At 34.6% G+C, this 19,912-nt stretch overlaps 1 protein-coding gene across 8 annotated transcripts in view; it reads left to right on the plus strand.

The window, feature by feature from the left end:
* The window catches only part of ANKS1B (ankyrin repeat and sterile alpha motif domain containing 1B), a 536,016-nt gene that overhangs the window by 236,165 nt on the left and 279,939 nt on the right, over window positions 1-19,912 (plus strand). For all 8 annotated transcript variants that reach the window (XM_033058235.2, XM_033058234.2, XM_033058231.2 and 5 more), the window contains exon 10: window positions 3,189-3,354. In XM_033058235.2, the coding sequence (XP_032914126.1) occupies window positions 3,189-3,354 (166 nt within the window). The remainder of the gene's footprint in view (window positions 1-3,188; window positions 3,355-19,912) is intronic.

Raw genomic sequence — 19,912 nt, forward strand, 5'->3', positions numbered from 1 at the left:
CAAAAATTTTAGTCAAATGGGTGTGCCTTATAGTTGTGAAATTGCTGTATTTTTAGGAGGTTTTATTATGCAGTTGATAGCTTGGACATGTAGAATTGCTGTAGTTACTTGTTATTACAGTTGGGCAAGAGCTTTCCATCTTAGAAAAAAGCAGGATCACATTGCTTCACACCTAAAACATCTGCTAACATCTAAGTTGAAGTTGGTGAATTAGTTTAGGTCTTAGAAATTTCTAGAAACACTCAAACAGTGGAGAATGTTTTGCAGCAACCAGAAGACTTTACAATGTCTTTCTCCAACAATGAGGAATTTTCTTTTTTCATTTTGTTACATATGCACTTTTTAATTAAGGTTTATCATCTTCTCTTAATAGGTTGATATTATTCCAGGCTTTCTAAAGTATTAACAGTTCTTTTTTGGCTCTAACTCATTTAACTTCTGCTGGACATAATATTACTATAATTTATTTATTAGAGGGATATTTGGGAAGAATTGAATTGTAGTTTGCATTCTAACCATTTTCTAAGTAACTCCATCATTTTTATTTACTCTTCTCTGACATTTATATTCATGCAATGTTAGTTACAGAATGTTGAATAACATTCAGGAAATCAAATTGAACCTTAAGAGCAATTAGGAAAGAAATAGAGTACAAAAAAAGGTACATCACTATGTCAGTATGACTACTTGGTGAGCCCTCATTGGAATGAGAAAATCTGAGAAAATGTGATCCCTGTCTTATAACTGAAGACTAAGAGAATGAAGGGTGACAGGGATGGTTAAAATCCTTGAACAACTGAGTGAGTTAGTCCTCCCTAAAGGAGAGGACATGGGAAGTGCATATGTCAGTGAAATCACAAGGAGAGGATAAGTAAAGAACAACCCTTCATTGCCATCTAAAGTATAAAACAACCCTGTCAAACTTGGTGAGATAGCTAAAAACAAAATGGGGGTACGCAAACTGTGAAAGGGGACATTTGCTCTAAAGGCAACTTGAGAAGGTAACTCTAGAAAGTGGGATTGGTAATGTGAAACAAAGTCAGCACCTTTTGACTATGAAGTGTGAGACCCACGAGGTGTTGCAGAAGGAGAAGCAGTTACTACATGCTTGACTGATCTCATGTTGGTTTTACTGTTCTCTAGGTCAGCACTGTTGGCTGCCTTTTCAGACAGAATATTGGGTGACACAAATGTGATGATCCAATGTCTATTCTAATGTTTTATGTATTAATTTTTAATTTTTTTTTTTTTATGTAGCTGAATTCAGGCATTGAACACAGTTTCACTTTGGTGTTTTGTGATGATTTTAAGGCTACAGTGTTTCATGGGCTTCTCTAGGCAGATTTACTGTAATTAGGGTTTTGGCATTCTGACTTAAATGCATGTTTCTAGAGGAGTACAAGGATTAAAATGAAGTCTCCTATTTGAGTAATTGTTTTGGTAAATAAAGTTTTGTCTCTGCCTTTTTACAGCAGACTTAAATGGACAGGGTAAAAATGCATTTTTTTTCAAGGAAGGATTGTTTCTTTTGTCCTGCAGTTGCACTTCAGCAACTTTGATACCTCTGTAGAATTTTCTATTAACTTCATTTAAGGAATTGAATGGCTTAAATTAATGAAGTTACATTTGGAGTTGCAGGAAGCCTACTTGCAAAATTTTGTAATCCTTATTATGTCTACTACCTGGAACTAGTTATTATTAGTTTATAACTGTGAGATTCCTAATACTGGGAGCTCATAATCTGACTAGGTAGAAACTGGAAAGGGAGAAACAGGTGGAGATGCAATTGCATTCCACTTTTAGATATGTTTTCTGAATGCTGACCACCAATTTTGTATTGTTTGCTAGTACATACTAATTTTTTAATTCTTTTTAAAATTACTAATGCATCTTAGTATTCTGTTTATTTTATTTGTAGGATTTTTTTCCCCTGATCACTGTTTCCAGTGTTCATTTTCATGTTCTTTGTTAGTTTAACCTGGGATTTAAATGTCTCTACCAAAGTCATCAAGAATTTTGAAGTGAAACGCTCTTAGTGCCATCGTAACCCTATCCTTCAAGAAGCCTTGAATTATTGCTGAGCTATGAACTCTCACAAGGATCAAATGAACACAATGACCAGAAAAAAAAAAAAAAAGGCGAAGAGTTGAGTCATGTAATTACTTGCTAATAGCAGAAATTGTTTATCTGAAAAGGCACTGTTAGCTACAACCATAGCTTACTTTAGGTAATATAAGTTCTTGGTGAAGAAATGGTTATTTCACATTTTGTTTTACACATCACATTCTTCAATCATTTTCTGAATAGGCCTGTGATAATATCTAACTGTCAGGATGCTTTCTTGCCCTTTGCCTTTTATTATATCATTTTTGATTTATGTCTGATGCTTGACTTTCAGAGACATCCATATGTCCAATGTAATGGATGTTCCACATCTAAAGATGTGGAAATATGTCTTTGCCCATGCAATTGCTTTCTGCCTGGATGAAAAATAATAAATCTCTGGTGAAACTCTGCTGAAACTCGATGTTATCTTCTTATTCATGTTTGAAACTAGAAACAGTCTTCTTGATTGGATTATTGTACCAGCAAAACTTCTAATTCCTTTTTTCCCCTCCCTCAACATTTGCTAATCAGTAGAATTTTCTGTATGTATTGCTGTTATGGGACCTTTTGTCATTATTTTGCTCAAATGTAGAGCAGTAATTCATCTTCATTCACAACCTGGGATCCTGCCATCCATATGTAGAAGACATATTTTTAGTTTTCTTATATGTAATATAAACATTTTGTAAACCATCCCTGAAGAGAATGTAATTAGTGGTTAATCTAATTGTTGCTCTCATGTGATACAATTAAAAAAGAAAACGAGACATCCCCTGAATTACAACCTAGCAAAACAGGTATGGCAAAACAGTAATCCAGTTTTCATTAAACACAAATTTTTATGAATGAAGTTCTTCTGTAAAGTGAACAAGGACTGTATTATACAAAAATTTAAAGAAATAAGAAATTTTATTTTCTAGCATGCAAGTAATTCTTTGGGTCTGTTATAGTTTGGATACAGCAGAATGCAGTATTTAATTTTCTGAATTCTAACTCTTGTTAGGCATAGTTATTGAGCCTGGTTATTTTCCTTTGTCGTCTGAGAAATATCTCTCTTACCTACCTAAATTTTTACATTTCAGGAATCTTACTCAAAGAAGAGAGGTTATGCATTGGAAGCAATATCTTCTGTACCTCTGGATGTAGTTCCTTCAGAAAATGACAGCAGTCTTTGTGATTCGATAGACATAGCAGTCACCAAAAAGCCTTGTTCCCTAGAGATAGCAAGAGTTCCTTCCTCAAGACCAGGTAAATCACCAAATAATCCTTTACGCAGTCATTGGTGTAAGTGTTAATCTATAGAATATATAGGTTTATATTTTTAAGTATGCAGTACTCTATTGATCACAGTATGATTATGATCTTACATTAGCTACCATAAGAGCTTCACATCAGAATAAAGATTAATAGGAAAATGTTGTAGAAGTGAAAACAAAGCAGCTGTTTAAATATTTTCCTAGATAAATGCAAGGTTGCAAAAAGCCAAATTCAAAAGACTTTCTTGTAGACAAGCCTTTTGCAGTAATCCTTTAGCCAACCTGTTTCTTTTTTTTCTAAGTACTGCTTAGCAACAACATTATGGAACTACAGAATTTAAAGTACTCTGCATTTTCATGTTATGTGAAAGAATATCTTATCCATTTTTGAAAATTAAATAGTGAATGAGAATGAAGAGAAATATTAAATGACAATTTGACAGACTGCTGTTTGTGTTATATATAGGTTTATACAACAATAAGTTAAAAGAGTTAAAACCCAATATGATTATGCTAAGTCAAATATTATCTGTAAGTGTGGTATTATCTGTAAGAATTCTGTTTATATTCTCCAAAATTATATGATCTCTTGCATTACTCTTGTTTGAACTCTTCATTAGTCACCACCTGGTACAGGAATTTCAGGATATAGTAATTTTGCTCTAATTAATTGGACTGAGAGTCTGCTTTGACAAATGACAGCTCTCAGCAACAGAGACCTATTTGAAACAGTCAAATGATTTTCTGGCCTGTGTGAAACAGTCAAATGATTTTCTGGCCTGTGTGATCTTGATTAGGAATCATGATTTGGGTAACATACAAGGATGACAGATGATTGTTGACTAACATCATGTCAGTGGTCTGGTCTATGCAAGGCGAAGCACCTTCTTGATTTCACAGCTCAACTAATATTGAAAGAGCACCACAGCTATATCAGGCATAGTATATGAGGGCCAGATAGCAAGATACAGCTTTGCAGTTTGCAAGGTAAGGTGGAGTGGATTATAATTCCCACCTCTCTATTAAATTTGGGCTAAAGAAGACTTGGTGGAACCTGCATTATGAGCAGCAGTCTAAAAGGTGGCACAAAACAGGATAGCATCTTTATGGCATAATTGCATAGAATGGACCAGACTATGACTTGAACATCAGCATGACTACTGTGTTTCTTACTTTGGTGATTTTGGCTCTGATAATATAAAAACAATTTGTCTGTGCAGGACAATATTGTGGGTTGTTTTTCAGTAGAGAAAGAAAATAACAAATTATCTTTGTTTTTCACATTTCTACTTGAATAATTGCTATAAACATATGTATTGCAGTGGAAAGACTGCCATATATATACCAAATAAATTGGTAGGGGGAGTTCATTACTTGCCTTAGTAATGGAGCTCAACAACAAATTTTCCCATTGTAAGTAGTATTTTTTAGAAAAGATGGAGTTTTCACTAGTTAAAATGTTAGGCTTTGGAACTGCGCTGTTTGCTGAACATAAGCATTTTTCTTAGGCATAGTAAGTCCATTAAGATCAGTGTGAAACACAGATCCTATAAGGGACATTTTTATGTCTTAATCTGGAAGTATGTTTTGTGTAAAGTTTAAAATAGTGTGTATCAGAGATCTGGAGTACAACCAAGGAAGCTGTAGGATATTCATGAGGACATGTATGATATTTAGAAGATCTAACAAGATCAATGACTTGACAATACAAATGTGCTGTAATTCCTTCTTAGTTTTCCATATACCACTATAATATTTTCCCCTTGGCATTTTATTGGGAAGAACATTTGGCTTTATAGGAAAATGTGGTTTTATTTTAAGCTATAAATGTAGAAGTTATTTAGCTGGCCTGGCTTGCAAGCCATATCTAAAATTGTGTTGGCTCTTATCTCATACTACAAATGGACTAAATGAAATAAATCATGTCACTCTCAGTTATAAGGTATTTAGCACTAGGTGTAATGGTAAGTGAAGTCACCCTGCCACTTGAGGTCATATAGATTTATTGCTTGAATACATTACATGTGATTATAGATAATTTAAAAAAAGAAATATCTAATAATATCTAATAATAATATTTTTAAAAGAAATACCTAATTTTGCATGCTTTTTTCCCTGAATTTCCCTCAGTTCTTGTGTCACTGAGACATGCTGACTTTGGGAATACTGTTTCAAATTTCTGTATTATGTGATATGTAGGACTTTGGGGAGAAAAAACAGACTACTCTGTAGTTGTCCTGAATTTTATTGTTGAACTGGTAAGGAATCACAGAGGATGAGAACTCCGTGCAACAAATGCTAAAGGCTTGTTAGTTTTCAGGGAGAAAAACTGAACAGAAGCAAATAAAAGTAGTCATAAAGTTGGTTACCTCTACTTCTGAAATCCTGTGTTGTGTGCGTTTTATGTCTATTTGCAAGAAATTTGGTTTATATAGGAAGAGGAACAGTTGCATTTATTAGTTAAGGCTCACAGTTAAAGCAGTTGCTTCTAATTAGAACAGATTTAAGAGTAAAAAAGACTCCTTGTGTGTCTTAGTCCAAGTTAAACTGTTCTTTGTTTCTGTGACAGATTAATAGGATAAGTTTGGCAGAGTGTATAAGCATGCCTCAGCATTTCTACCTTTAAACTAATAGTTAAGACATGATAGGAATATTCTGAAATATTGCAGCCTGAGACCATTTTTTACATTAAGTAAAATAGAAATTCGGAGTTAAAATTTCATATATCAATTTCATAAAATGAATATAAAATAATTGATTCATTAACCAGTCTGATTCCTCTGTTGGACATTGTCCTGTTGGATATTGTACTGTCCTATTCCAATAAATGACACATTTCTGCTATTCATTTTAATTTTTACACTGCTCTTCTATTTAAAAAAGAATTCACATGACATATTTAATCTTGAAAAATAGTTATGAAATTTTATTTGTTCATAAGCCATGCATTAGTATTGTCCTTTTGATTTTAGGGATGGAATGAAATTTTGTGAACTATAGCAACAAATCATCTTGAAAAAGATGTAAATGAAGTTCAAAAGATGTTAATGAAGTTACTGTGGTGTTGGTCACTTATACAGAGTCTAGAATTCTGATATAGGTGGACAACCAGGCTGCTTTTGGGGCTCAGATGTTAAAGATTCTTATGGAATTGTACCCTTAGTAGCTTAGACATTCTGTACCACAGTCCAGCCTTGTACCTCATAGTGTCATCCGTTTTATTTAGGAGAAATATTGAATTAAATCTGAGCTAAATTACAGAATATTTTAAAAAATTTTTTAAATTGTAGTTAAGTGCATGTTCCTACCCAGTAGGGGGACTATATCCCTTTGAGTCTACTTTTATAATTTCTATTGCAGAAACACCCTATGAGTGAGACCAGGTGGCAGTTTGCATGTCAAATTTTCAATAATAGTGAGTGATGGCCAGTAATAATTAAATTATTTTGGGATCTCCTTGAGTATCATCAGGAATTAGAAAGGACTTTTCAAACTCTGTTTCTCCCAAACAACTTGTGTAAATAAAAAACAACCACCCTTCTTGGAAAATTTCATCTGTCTATGCAGATTAACAAAGGTTTTAATAAAGCATCTCATAGACATTTCTCTAAACTGACATTTCTGTAAACTGCATGAGAATCACCATTGGATAAGAGAATTATAGTTCAATATCTTCTTGTATTTTCCTATGTTACTTTGCTGTGGGTGCAGGTCAGGGACACCTTAGTGAGCCATCTTCAACTCTAAAAACAGCTGAGCTGTGGCAAAGCAGAACTCAGTGTGGCCTGCAAAATCCAGCTGAGAAATAAGGTATATACTATGGAGCTTCACTTGTGCTGAGCTCTCAGCCACTGCACAGTCAGCAATTCCCAAGTCAGTAATTTTAAAAATAGCTCTTGTACAACTACTCTACCCAGTTATATCAAACATATGGATTCTATCAGGGATATAAATTGTCCCTAGATTTGTGATATGCTGCCAGTGGCCTATAGTAGGCAAGCACAAGGCAAGGAGCCGAAGCATAAAAGAGCTAGCAGCAATTCTCCTCCTTCCAACTAAGTGTACTTTGAAGCAATCTTGCTGTTGTCAGTCAGGTTGCTTTTTGTTATCTAAAAAATTACTTGATTTGTACTTAAATGTCAGGGACTCATAAGGAGGATCAGGTAGTTAATAAATCTGTAATTAAACATATACCTTCTTCTTAGAGCCTCATAATCACAACAGGGAAATTAATTAAAAAGTAGTTGACATTGAATTAATAGAATATATCAAACTGTCCCCAAACTGGCCAATTCTTTGCATTATTAGGCTTTGGGTTTGTTTTTTTTCTTTTTTTTTCCTCAGCCTGGTGTTCCTCTCCTGTCATTACAGTGAAAATGAACCCGAAAACTTCTAGTCAGTGTGTCAGATCACCTCAGCTGTATAATACTGTGTCAGCTGTCTCGCACAGATATCTAGGAGACTATTCTCTAGAAACCTAAATTGAAAAAATAGCCTAACTGTGATAACATTTTTATCAACATTAAAATATGTCTTTTACTTAGTTTCCAAAATCATCAAGTACTTTGCTTGGTAACTAAAGTTCTATTTGTCAGATCATCAATTTCTGTTTGAATTCAGTAATCCTGAATATTTGCACAGTTCAGTTTTCCAGATTGAGACTAAGATCTTAAATACATATTTTCTAACTTGATGAATTTATACCTTCACTTTTGTGCAGTTATTTTCTAGTTTTGAGCAAAGCAGTGAAAAGTGACCACAAGAAGGAACCATCACACTGCCAGATATAAAAAATTGTCTGGATGAATGGAAATTCAAGAGTGTAGCTTTAGTCATCGATGCTTCATCACTTTGAAACTCAAATTGATCTGAAGGGTCACACAGAAGCCTTTCTGAAAGCCACTCACACGAATTGCTTCAAGCAGAAGGGGCTGCTAATAGAGCTGGATTTCATTTAAGTATGCTTTTCAAACCAGAGATAGCAGGATATAGTGCACTTAAACACATGACCTACAGTCTAACTCCCCAGGATTCTATACTTTCAAGAAAAGGTATTTTATGATCAAGAAAAATCATCTTAGTTCTGTAGAGGGAAGAATATAATAAAGGAGGAAATGTAAGTTGGTCTAGAACTAGCTGAAAATACTCTCTGAAATTCAGCCTGATTTAACACAGATGTTTCTGAAACCTGAAACAACAACTGTCCATGAAGGCTTTTGATATTGTGGTGTATATTCAAAATCATTACTACCTACCTGCCATCAGTATTGAATTTTCTAAGCAGTGGGGATGTAAATGGAGAACCTCAGAATGCTTGTCAGGGCCATTAAAACTTACTAGTGCTTCAGGACCTGACAACACATCACAGCACAAGGCCTGCCAGAGTTTGAGAAGTGTTTTGACAGAGCTCAGGCACATGATGTGATTGTTGGGACTATCTTGTACAGTGCCAGGAATTGGACTTTGATGATCTTGTGGATCTCTTCCAAGGAATTATTATCAGAATATTCTGTGATGATATATGAGTGCTAATCAAATGTCCCTTATTGTTCTGTCTATTACTCCAGGGGACATTATCTCCAAAGAGTATAATTGGTCTGTGTGTTGAGTGAGAAGTGAAGAGCCACTCAGAGCTTGTCATTAGAGAGCACAGGGCATAGGTATCGTAACATGAGCCCTGCATCTGTTTGCTGCAGTTGGTTCACTGATGAAAGAGGGTTGTGTTTCCATAACAACCTAATAGCTGAACAATTCTTAGGCAGCAAGCATTTTCTTCTCTAAGTAATTTTTTGCCTTAGAGAAATGCTCCCATTATTAACTAAAGTTTCCCAGTTTCCAGGATGTTTTGCACGCTATAATTCCCCTTTACAGAAAGAGTATCATAGGCCATGGAAAGAATGAGCAAGAATCTCACAGTGCCCTAACACAATAACAATACGGCCCTTAAAGGGAGAAAAGTTAAGTTCTAGCCTGTATGTAGTTCCTTTCAAGATAGGTCTTCAAAATATCTGGGTTTTGTGCCTGTTAATTTCCATGGAAGTCTGTATTAGAACCACTGATTTGTATGCTAGTGATTAAGAAGCTTCTCATTTCCAACTTCAGTGCATTCATGGCCAACTCCAGTCAAGACAGAGATATCCTAACATTCTGTCTTTGGATAAGTTGGAGCTCTCCAGCAATTCTTCAGAAAACAAATCTGGGTTATAATGTTTATACCAACTGAAGTGGTTAAACTGGAGAACAGATACCTTTTCCCCAATTAAATGCTATATTTAATCCAAATGAAAATAGTTTGATTTTGATGTTTATGTGCTTTTTAGTAAAATCTACTTCAAAGTAAAAATTGAAAATGATTTTAAAAATTCAGCTGAATTTTTAGTTAATAACTTTTTAATAGTGAAATTTAGTGTCAAGACATAAATTTTTTCTCTCTCTCATTCTTTTCCTTCCTTTAACCCATGTTTGAGCTAGATGGAGATAATTTGGCTGTGGTACAGAATGTATCAATTTACTTGGTTTAACAGGTTATTTTACAGTGCTGTAAGGTTCATATTCAGAGTTTCAAGATAGACATCTTTTCCAGAACACTGTACCAGAAACCAAACTACTCTTCTCCTGAATTTCAGTGATGACATATTTTGCATTTGTCATTCTGTCTGCCACAGGATATAATGCCCACTTATCAGAAGCTATTTTGTCTAATGCATTAATATATGTTTACAGTTAAGATTTTTAATTTCATGTGACCTTTTAATGAAAATCAAGAGAGTGCTGATGGAAGAGTGAAGCATACAATAACTCTTCTATCTTGCATTTTCCTGGGTTTTTTCTTCAGTACAGTTAGTACTTTGTAAAGCGTCCTTCAAAACCAGAAAAGATCCCTGAAATTTATGCCTTGAGTATTTGTGCTGTAGCTGTTTCTATAACGGAATTACAATTTTATAATTTCTTTTAATTTGTTAAGTATCCTCTGGTATTTTATAGTTCCCTTTATTTTCTCAAAGTACAAATCACCAAAATATGAGAAACTTGAGAGTTTTGTCTCATCATAATGATATTTTCATACCTATTTCTGATATTATTTAATTAGGATGCTTTCTACTGACTTTTTAAAATACAGTATCTCCTAGACGGGCACAGTTCACCTGTGGTCCTCTGTTTACTATTTTATTGACAGGTGTTATAGACCTGCTGGTCTCAATGAGGAGGGCTTCAAGTGATCTGAGTCTCAGAGGCTGACATGTATTCCTAACATCACTGATATAAACACATGTTTTGCCAGTGATTTCAGTTTGGTTAGATTTTCACTGTATACATTATTTTCCAAAAGATAGGGTTTTCTTTAGAATTAGGAATTAGTCAATTAAGTATAGATATAAGCCTGGAAAAAATGTCTCTTGTATTATGAGATGAAAAATAAGGCACTGTTTGTGAGAGTATTTCCCTTATGATTTGGTCTGAAATCAGGAGAAGATGCTTTGTAAATGATCTTCTACGCTGTTGTGGTTGGAAGTGGCTGTTGACTGGTGAGTGAGGTGTGTAATTCTGATTTCTACCCTGTTAACCTCCTAATCACGTTGTGACAACGTGCTAAAGTTGTGGCCCACTCTAGCTACATTAGGGTAGTGTTCAGGAGGTGAGTGAGACAGTCTGAAAGTTCTTTCCACATTGGAGTTTGTTCCTAGGTTGTCCAGGTATGGCAGGTTTCTGGTATTACCCAAGACACAGACTCTGGTGGTCTGTATTCACTTTATGTAGAAAAATACTGTTCCATATTCTTTCTTGACATGTCTGTAGCCTGCTGTCAGTAGATACACCCACAGTGCACATATTGCCCCCCTAATATTTAAAGAAGAAAACGTATCCATGCTTTACTATTTCAATTTCCTATACAATGTGAGAATTGGGTTTTTTTGTTAGAAGTTACAAAGGGAGCGGAAAAAATTAACTTTTGTTGTGCAATATAAACACTGTTTTCATTACAATTTGACTAGTTGTAAATGTATTAACAATACAAATTAAGAGATGAGGGAAAATAAATGATAAAAAGTTTCAGTAGCAGTTCATACATTGGTTTCCCCTCTAAGCAGTCCAGGGCAGCATGAGATAAAGCTGTAGATTCCTTTAACACAGCTGTTCCCATAGTTATTCTGTTTTAAACAGAGAAATTTTGTATTTGGAGAAACCTCTTTATCATAAAATTCTCAAATTAATAACTAGTAAATGGAAATCCTCCAATTTTGTCATTGCATGAGTGGCAGACTCTGACTCCAAAGCATTACGATAAAAATTAATTATTTTCTTTTTATTTATTTTTTCTTTTCCTTTCACTTAATTTCTTGACTTTTGAAAAAAATCAGATTTTTTCCTGCAGGGCTGAAATAAAACTGCAGCATCAAAACTGAGAAGTAGACAGTAGAACAGACAGAAGTATTCAGTGATTGAATCCCTTTTTGGCTGACTCTTGCCCATTTAACTGGCAGTTTTCAGTATCCTGACAAAGAGCATTAAAGGAATGAGGTTTATGTAGGCTTTTGACACTCCTTTTACCCCTAATGGATCTGCAGGATAAAGATGGTAAAACTGTTACCTCTTTTCCATTTGCGTAGTGCACTCTTCTCATGCACATTTATCTGGAACAATTCAGTATGCAATTTTTTAATTTCCTCCACTGCAAACATAGACCCCTTGAATAAATTTTATTGATCCAAATGTACATGTAGTGTTTACCTCTATCCAACAAATGTAACATTTTATTTTAAAAACCCAGGTTAAATAATAAGATCCAGTGTTTCTGAGGTAATGCTAATTTGCATGACCTATGCCCCTTCCATTTATTATTCAGCTATTCATTTCTATCAGCTATTCCATTATTCCTGATCTCAGACTGAAATCCTATAATGACCCAGGTTACTCCATTAGCTTCCTTTTAGTCTTCTCTAAATCTTATCAATATGCCAGGTGCTATTAAGAAATAGCACCATTTATTGAGATGAATTCTTGCCAGATCTTTTTGAATTCTTGGATACAAATTAGATATGTTGATTAAAAATTACTAGCTTTAGTAAATCTCATTTAACATTCCTTTTGAATATTTTCATGTGAGTTTCTGTTTGGTATTTAGGGAAAGTATTTTGCATCTCTTGATTTATAGTATTTTTGCTCCTGCCACATTTCTAGAGTAATGTGCCATAATTTCATTTGTTCCATTGTTCATTTCCCCCACATTTTATAACCTTGATGCAGCAGAGGTCATGTGGAGAATCAGCATTATAATCATACAGGCTTCTTCAGAGTGCATATGCGCAAGAGACTGAATTGAGGTTGCACAAGTCGTGTCAATTCTTACATATTGCAGCTCTAATGTACTTTCCTTTAAAACCTTTTCATCCGTCTAAAAGGTTTTTAGTATATAATTATGATAATTGCTCCCCATCGTATGCTACCCTGGATAGCATCTCTGATAATATCCTGAAGAATGAAGTGTTATTCTTAAAACCACTGTCATACTTGAAGTTAAAACACATGGGGGATGGCTGATACCATGAGATCAGTTCATTATAAAAATATGTGCACTCTCCACCCATCCACTATGTTCCAGTAAATATGTTTACATTAATTTCATTTTCCAAAGGACTAGCTTCCATTTTCTTTACAGAGAAAATGCCTTCTGCTCGACATATGTTAAAAATTTTCTGATGTTTCATTGAGTTTTATTATTGTTCATTAAAATGCAGTTGAAAAAAATCAGCCCTCACAGGAGTTTTTGACAATTTTCGCAAATGAGTGCTCATCAAAGTGTGTGCATTCTGACCAATGCTCAGTTTCATTCATCCTGGTGTGATTACCATCTAGAATGATCTCATTATACACTTGACTGCATGCTGTCAGACAAAAACCCTTTTCCAAATCAAAACAATAATTCAAAGGAACATAATTATTTTTGGCTGTTTTGCATTTTAAAGCCCACATGAAAATATTATTTAGCAGGATTTGAGTTTTTCTTTGTTAAATGATTATTAGTTGCAGCATTCTTTGTAGTACTTTTGAGTTAGGGCTGGAATATATGTAGACCACGTGGAACATAATCCATTTTAGCAAGTAATACTCCACACCAGAGTACTGATGGGGTTGTTTGATAATTGAGCAGATGTAAATGATAGTACCTTTCATAAGTGGCAGTAACTTAATAGATAAATGGGAAATAATACTTCTGTAAAACTCATCAAATTGTTAATTTTAGGAGTAATAGTAAAACTTCATCTGACTATTAATTAGAGTTTGCATGCATCTGGTACATTCTAGAGGAGTATAAGCTTGAAATTGGTATAGCACTGCACAGAGATCTTAATAAGCATTTAGCCAATATTGTGTGTCTCCTGATGCACCTGTGTATTTTCTGCAAACCTTAAGCTGAATTTTCTACAAAGCTTTTCAGTTAGAATCTTACTCCATTTTAGAAGCTGGGGAAGAACCAGTTATCTTGAACTCATACTTTTTATCCTGTTGTATTCAAGACTGCATATCGTGCTATTTTGCATCAAGATGAAATCGAATCCTATAGATTGAGAGATCCAGTGCTCAAGAGCTAGTGCCTCACTTCAGTTATGTTATAATGCAATGCAGTCCAAGTAAAAAGGGTAAAAAACTCTAAAGTGGTTTTCAGAAACACTGGAAATGCAACAGAGATATGTGTTGAATCACACAAAGAACTCTGTCTTTTGAGGAAGATTCATTTCTCCGCTGTTTTGTCTCTCGATTTCAGATGATAAAGTGGCTCAGCTCTGAATATTTAATCAATAGACACTGCAACATACATATCGTAGGGTATTCTAGGCATTCTCAGCATTACTGATGTTCTTGATCTGTCCTGCTTACTCCTTGTGTAATTTTTCTAGCTTTTAAAATATTTTTGTATTGAAGGTTGCAAGTTTAACACAGCTTATTAGGAAATGGTTTGTGACTTGCTGTAGATGACAAGTAGATGTAGTATTTGTTATGTGATTACTTTGATTTAGCTATTAGATTTGTTGTCTTGGGCAATCCCTTGTATTTCTGTGTCTCATATCAGGAATGTGGAAGATCAGGTTGAGAACCCCAAGTATCAAACTATAATATGTGTGACTCTATCTGTATCACAGAACATGAGAACTCTATTAAATGCTGGGTACATCCTGTGTGCATCCCAGCTGCATGCCGGACACCCCATGCAGTAACTCTTCCTTTTACAAACCACCAAACAAATGAAAAAAAGATTTTCTGGTTCATCTGACAGGCAGTCTTTAGGAGAATCTATTTTGGTGACTGACTGTGTCAAAATTGGATTATAATTTTAGTTTATATCATACTGAATAGCCATGCTAATAATTTTATTTCAGCATTGGCGTGAATTAGATCTGAAATACTAGATTTTATTATTAAAAAAAACCCCAAAACTACTCCTATTTCTACTGTCTTTACTTTTTCAGTAAAAAACAACTTAAACGTTGTAGTTTTGTGAAAATAATTAAGAGACTGTCTCTAATACTTTAATATGTTTACCTATGTTCCACTGGAACTCTATTTAATGAGAATTATATCTTTTATGCATTTTTAATAAACTTCTCTATTAACTTTGGTACATTTGGAAAGCAGAAATCTTGGCATAGCTTGGTAAATTTTGTTAAAGTCAAAATATTTGTGAAAATATTAAGCAATTTCTAAAATAAACCATTTTTGTACATAATGAACAGATTTATTTGCTTTATTCAGTGTAATAAATTATTAAAAAATAGAAAAACATTGATTCCTAGGGAAGGTAATCAGTGTTGTGTTAAAAAAAAAATAAAATTCCTCCTGTTCTATTTGAAGCTAAATAAAAACCACTCATTTACTTCCATTTTCTCTGCTTCTGTCTCATCTACTAGTTCTGATGGCAACATGTAGCTTGCTGCCAAAAAGTTTTCTTCTCTTACTTTACAGAGATTTGATTTCTGTTCTTTTTATTCCATTTTCTTTGTATGCCACCTCAGAAGAAAACTTGAAGTATGCAAGAGATGTAGGATTTTGCTATATATCAAAATAGGGTGGGAAAGGGTTTCTATTGTCAAACCACAAACATACAGATGCAGCATATATTTAATAGTATCTAACTGTAGAATAATTTGCTACTGCAACAGGATGTCAAATTTGTCTTTTCCTTTTTTCCCCCGATATACATTAATATGCCTCAGTTTTGGAAGAACCCATATAAAAGAATATTTTCACACCCAGCCTGGTTTATTTCAATCAGCAAACAGAAAAGACCAAAAAGACCATTTCATATTTTGTGGCTCCAGAGCAGGATATATTCTTTCTGTAATACAGTGTATCACTGTATGTGGTTGTAACTGTTCTGGATGATGACATTAAAACCAGCTGTTAGTAAGAATACTCTTTCCAGTCTAGCTCCAGCTGCAGTTCACCCCATGTCCATTTTCTTTCAGAAATTATTCTCTCCATGGTGGAAGATACATAATAAATAGTGCAGCATAATTGAAACCATTTTCTTACACATAAGACTGGGATGGACACTAAATTTTTATCTGAGAGTATTTCCATTACTTTTTGTGTCTATTTATGTCTCACATTATGGTGAAAACATATCAGAACTCTCTGTGAATATTGTTTCAGTAAATTTTGAAAAAATACTATTTCCTAATCAATTGTGTAAGTTGTCTTTCAGAGTTTTTCTCATCCAACCTGTTATAACTGCAAGAAGAATTTGCTATTGATCAATTTAACAAAAGTGTGTCCTAATTGAATAGCGGCATTTGCAGTAGGAAGTTGTTAGTGGTTAAGAGTTCTGCCAGTAAGAGTGACAGGACTTGTGTGGGTCTTTTAGTCAAATTTGTAGTGCCAAAAATTAGCTGTTAATGGTTGGAAACTGAATTGTGTTATTTCAAAATTATCCACATTATTTCCTTTATCTTTCTCAAGTCATTTGGACTCTGTCAGAGCAATATATTGGTCTATATAACTGGTCCACTCTGGTACAGATGCTTTGGTATCTCTTTCAAATTGAACATTAAAGCCCATAAAGATTCCCTGAATTCTGACTGTGTATTAGTAGTATATTCTATTTGCTGGACAAGTTCTTTATGCCTAATGAATATAACTATTACACTGGATACAATATACAATATATATTAACAATACACTTCTTTCAGTGTAAATATATATTAAACACAAAATGTAAATTTTCAGGGTGAGAGTTGAGTTTTCTAAATCTCTCTGAAGCTGCTTGAGAATTTAGATACTTTAAATAGGAATAACTGGATTATGAAACATTCTAAAACATAATTTCTGTCTCTTTTGTTTTAGAATTTTTTGGTTACCATTTTGATTTCAGTGTTCTGATGAAGAGCTTTATTAATTAATTGATACTTAGAAGAACTGAAAATACAGTTTTTCCATTAATTGATTTTCACTGCAGCTGTAGATAGATGCATATTGGGAGGTTTGTCTTCAAGACTACTTAAATTATTTATTAACTGAGCTTCATCCCTGGGGTGTATGGCTATCATTGGCGTTATTTAAATGAGAGCACTTACTCTCACCACTTTTTGTGGTTTACTTTCCGAAATAATTTGACAATATAGCCTAATTCAGTAATCATCTGTTGCCTTTGTAATAGTACAGTATTTTTTCTGCACAGCACACTTTGGTTAATTTCTTTGGTTTAGAGGAGAAACCTTATGAAATACTAAGGCATGTCTATGATCACATTCAGTGACTCTCACTCATAAGTTAAATTTTAAAATAAGCACAGAAATCCCTAAATCCCCGATAACTACCATTCTTTTTTTGTTGTTGTTTTTGTTTTTTGTTTTGTTTTGTTTTCTTTTGTTTTTTCTACAAGACTATTAGGCATCCCAGTTTTTAGTTAACGGCTAAGGTACCAAAATATTTTGGGACCTGTAACTATATCCTATGCTTTTCTCTGAACTCCCAGAAATATGGTGCCTATATATTGAGACAGTGCAAATAGAGAAATCTATGAAATATCTGTAAGAGAAAAGTGCAATCATTTCACTACAAACCTGTTAAATTTGAGAAAGTCAACAAAAAGGCCATTATACAGAAAAGAAGGTAGATGGCAACTGTGTGGTATTGTTTTTGAAAGCTCAATTAGACATCAGCAGCTTGCAGAGGCAGTCCCAAAAGGTTACTCAGGAAATGGTGGAAATCACCTATCATCTCTCATTAGTACTTAATGAGAGATGTTTTTTCCAGACAGTTGCCTGGTATTACAAGGGTTATACAAGCTTGAAGCAGTTCCAAAGTCTATTTGTGCAGGTGGGTGATTAGAGGAAATATAAACTTGATAATAGTCATACCCAACTCTCTTGGATGATGCAGAAACAACTAAACAGAACCCCTGCTGCCACTGGAATGCACTTCACTGGTAATTAATTCCAAACACAATCCTGAAATAGCTGCCACATCCAAGACTGGGCCAGTTGTAGCTTCAAATGCTTTCAACAAGACAGTTGCAGATATATATTTACAATTCTACTCAGAACAATGGTTATTCAGGTTTAAGTGTGTGGGAACCAAGCAAATTCAAAAGAGCAAATTCAAACAGTTGAGTCCAACCACTCTGCCTATGCATCCAATGTGGCTACCTACTGATTCTGTTATTCACTATTCCATCTGTTCTTTTGAAATGTCTCTGGTAATGTTTGTTCCTTGAAATCCTGAAATACATGATTGTCCTTATCTGTGGTTTGTAGATTTATTCCATATTAAATAGTCACGTAGGAGAGAAGATTTGCTGTGGGGATTTAGTCCTGTTTGAGGCTACTCTGTAACATGAATGTTTTTGTTTTCTGCCTAACAAAATAGGAGATTTTCCAATTTTTTTCTGGATTTTCATATGAACAGCTTAATTTACTATATACAATTGCTGTTAGTCTATGCAGTGGGTACCCTGCTTACAGGGGACAGTACATTTTTATCACCATGCTGTCCAAGAAGTCTTACACGTGGCATCTGTGAATAAAATCAGTGTGGTTCCTGCTCTTTTGTGACCTGCTCTGCTCAGTTTTGGGTCTATGTTAGTTCTTTCCTATTTGATGACTTGGAATCCTGCCTTGTAAATCTGCTCTTGCTGGAATCCAGCAGCCAAGAGTGATCCACAGTGAATGGATCGAGCCCAATATCTGTCCTCATGCATTCATACACACATACTTTTACTGTAGTCTGTGGTTTTGATTTAGAATAATGGGTTTATTCTCCTTGCTCTTAGAAAGGGTTGATAATGAACCCTCTACAAGATTCAGAGCATTGCCCAAATTCTCTTTACCATGCAGAATCAGATTTAGATGACTCTTCATGTGTCTCTCTCTTGCTTGTAGATCAAGCTCAAAGATTTCCTGAGGCAGAATCAGGGAAGTTTCTTTGTCTCCTCAGCATGAGGCTATCAGCATATCTCTGATAAAGCATCCATATCTTTGATTATCACAGGAATCAGAACTTGCTGGTTTATCTATCACTCCAGTGGGATTGTAAGTGGAAATTCTTTTTTCATTCTAGTTATAAAGATTTTAAAACTACTAGATGACCATTCCCCCATTATTGAAGAGCATTAACATCTGTTCCTAGTAGTACCTCATACGGTGGGACCTACATTAATGTGTTAATTTCTTAACCAGTCAATTAAATGAACCATTTTGGTGGCTCTATTGTCTGCAAGGAGATGTATGTAAGTTCAGTCACTGCAGACTGATCCTTCAGAAATAGTACTATTTCTGTAATATCTTCTTTTTTACTCTTCCAGGATTTCTATTATGATTATGACTGACTTCTGTCCAGGACAGAGGATTAGCATTGCCATGTTCTTTTTACAGCTTTTTGCCTTCATGAAACATATTTGATGTTGAGAGGACATGTAACGCATACAGACAAAGGCATTCCAACCTTTATTCCCTAAAGACAGATCCAAACCCATAGAAATTGCCAGACTAGATAAGAGTTTTCTAATAGTCTAGCAAATTGAGTTGCTATAATTGATCAAACTTAGGTCTGTCTTGTTGCCACACTAAACAGCATTTTGAGCTCAGATGGCACTGAGCCATCTGGACCTTTATCCACATTTTTGCATTATCCCTGATGCTGGGGCGCCCGAAACAGATGCAGGATTTTGATCTACCTTCAAGTAGTTTGAAGCATTGCATTAAATACTCCACACTGAGCAGAGCTTGAGGAAACTACTACTAATCATAGGGTACCTTTGCATTTTTTGTCCATTTATTTGTGCAGGTGTACCTCTATATATTTATGTGTGTGTATGTTCATGCACATTCATTATCCACCCTTGTCTTTTATCTCTCCCAGATTTGCAGTGAACAAACCTATCCAGTCTCTGAGTTTGGAGTATAGATTTCTACAAGGTCGTAAAGGCTTTGTGCTTCAAGTGTTCTGTTCATGCCTAGTATTGTCTTTCCAGATGTTTTAGAATTTAGTGTATGTATTTAAACACAGCATTAGGTTTGTAGTGTATAATCTGGGTTATTAATGGTCCATGCCTC

This window comes from Catharus ustulatus, chromosome 4, assembly GCF_009819885.2.
Source record: "Catharus ustulatus isolate bCatUst1 chromosome 4, bCatUst1.pri.v2, whole genome shotgun sequence".
In the NCBI taxonomy this organism is placed as follows: Eukaryota; Metazoa; Chordata; class Aves; order Passeriformes; family Turdidae; genus Catharus; species Catharus ustulatus.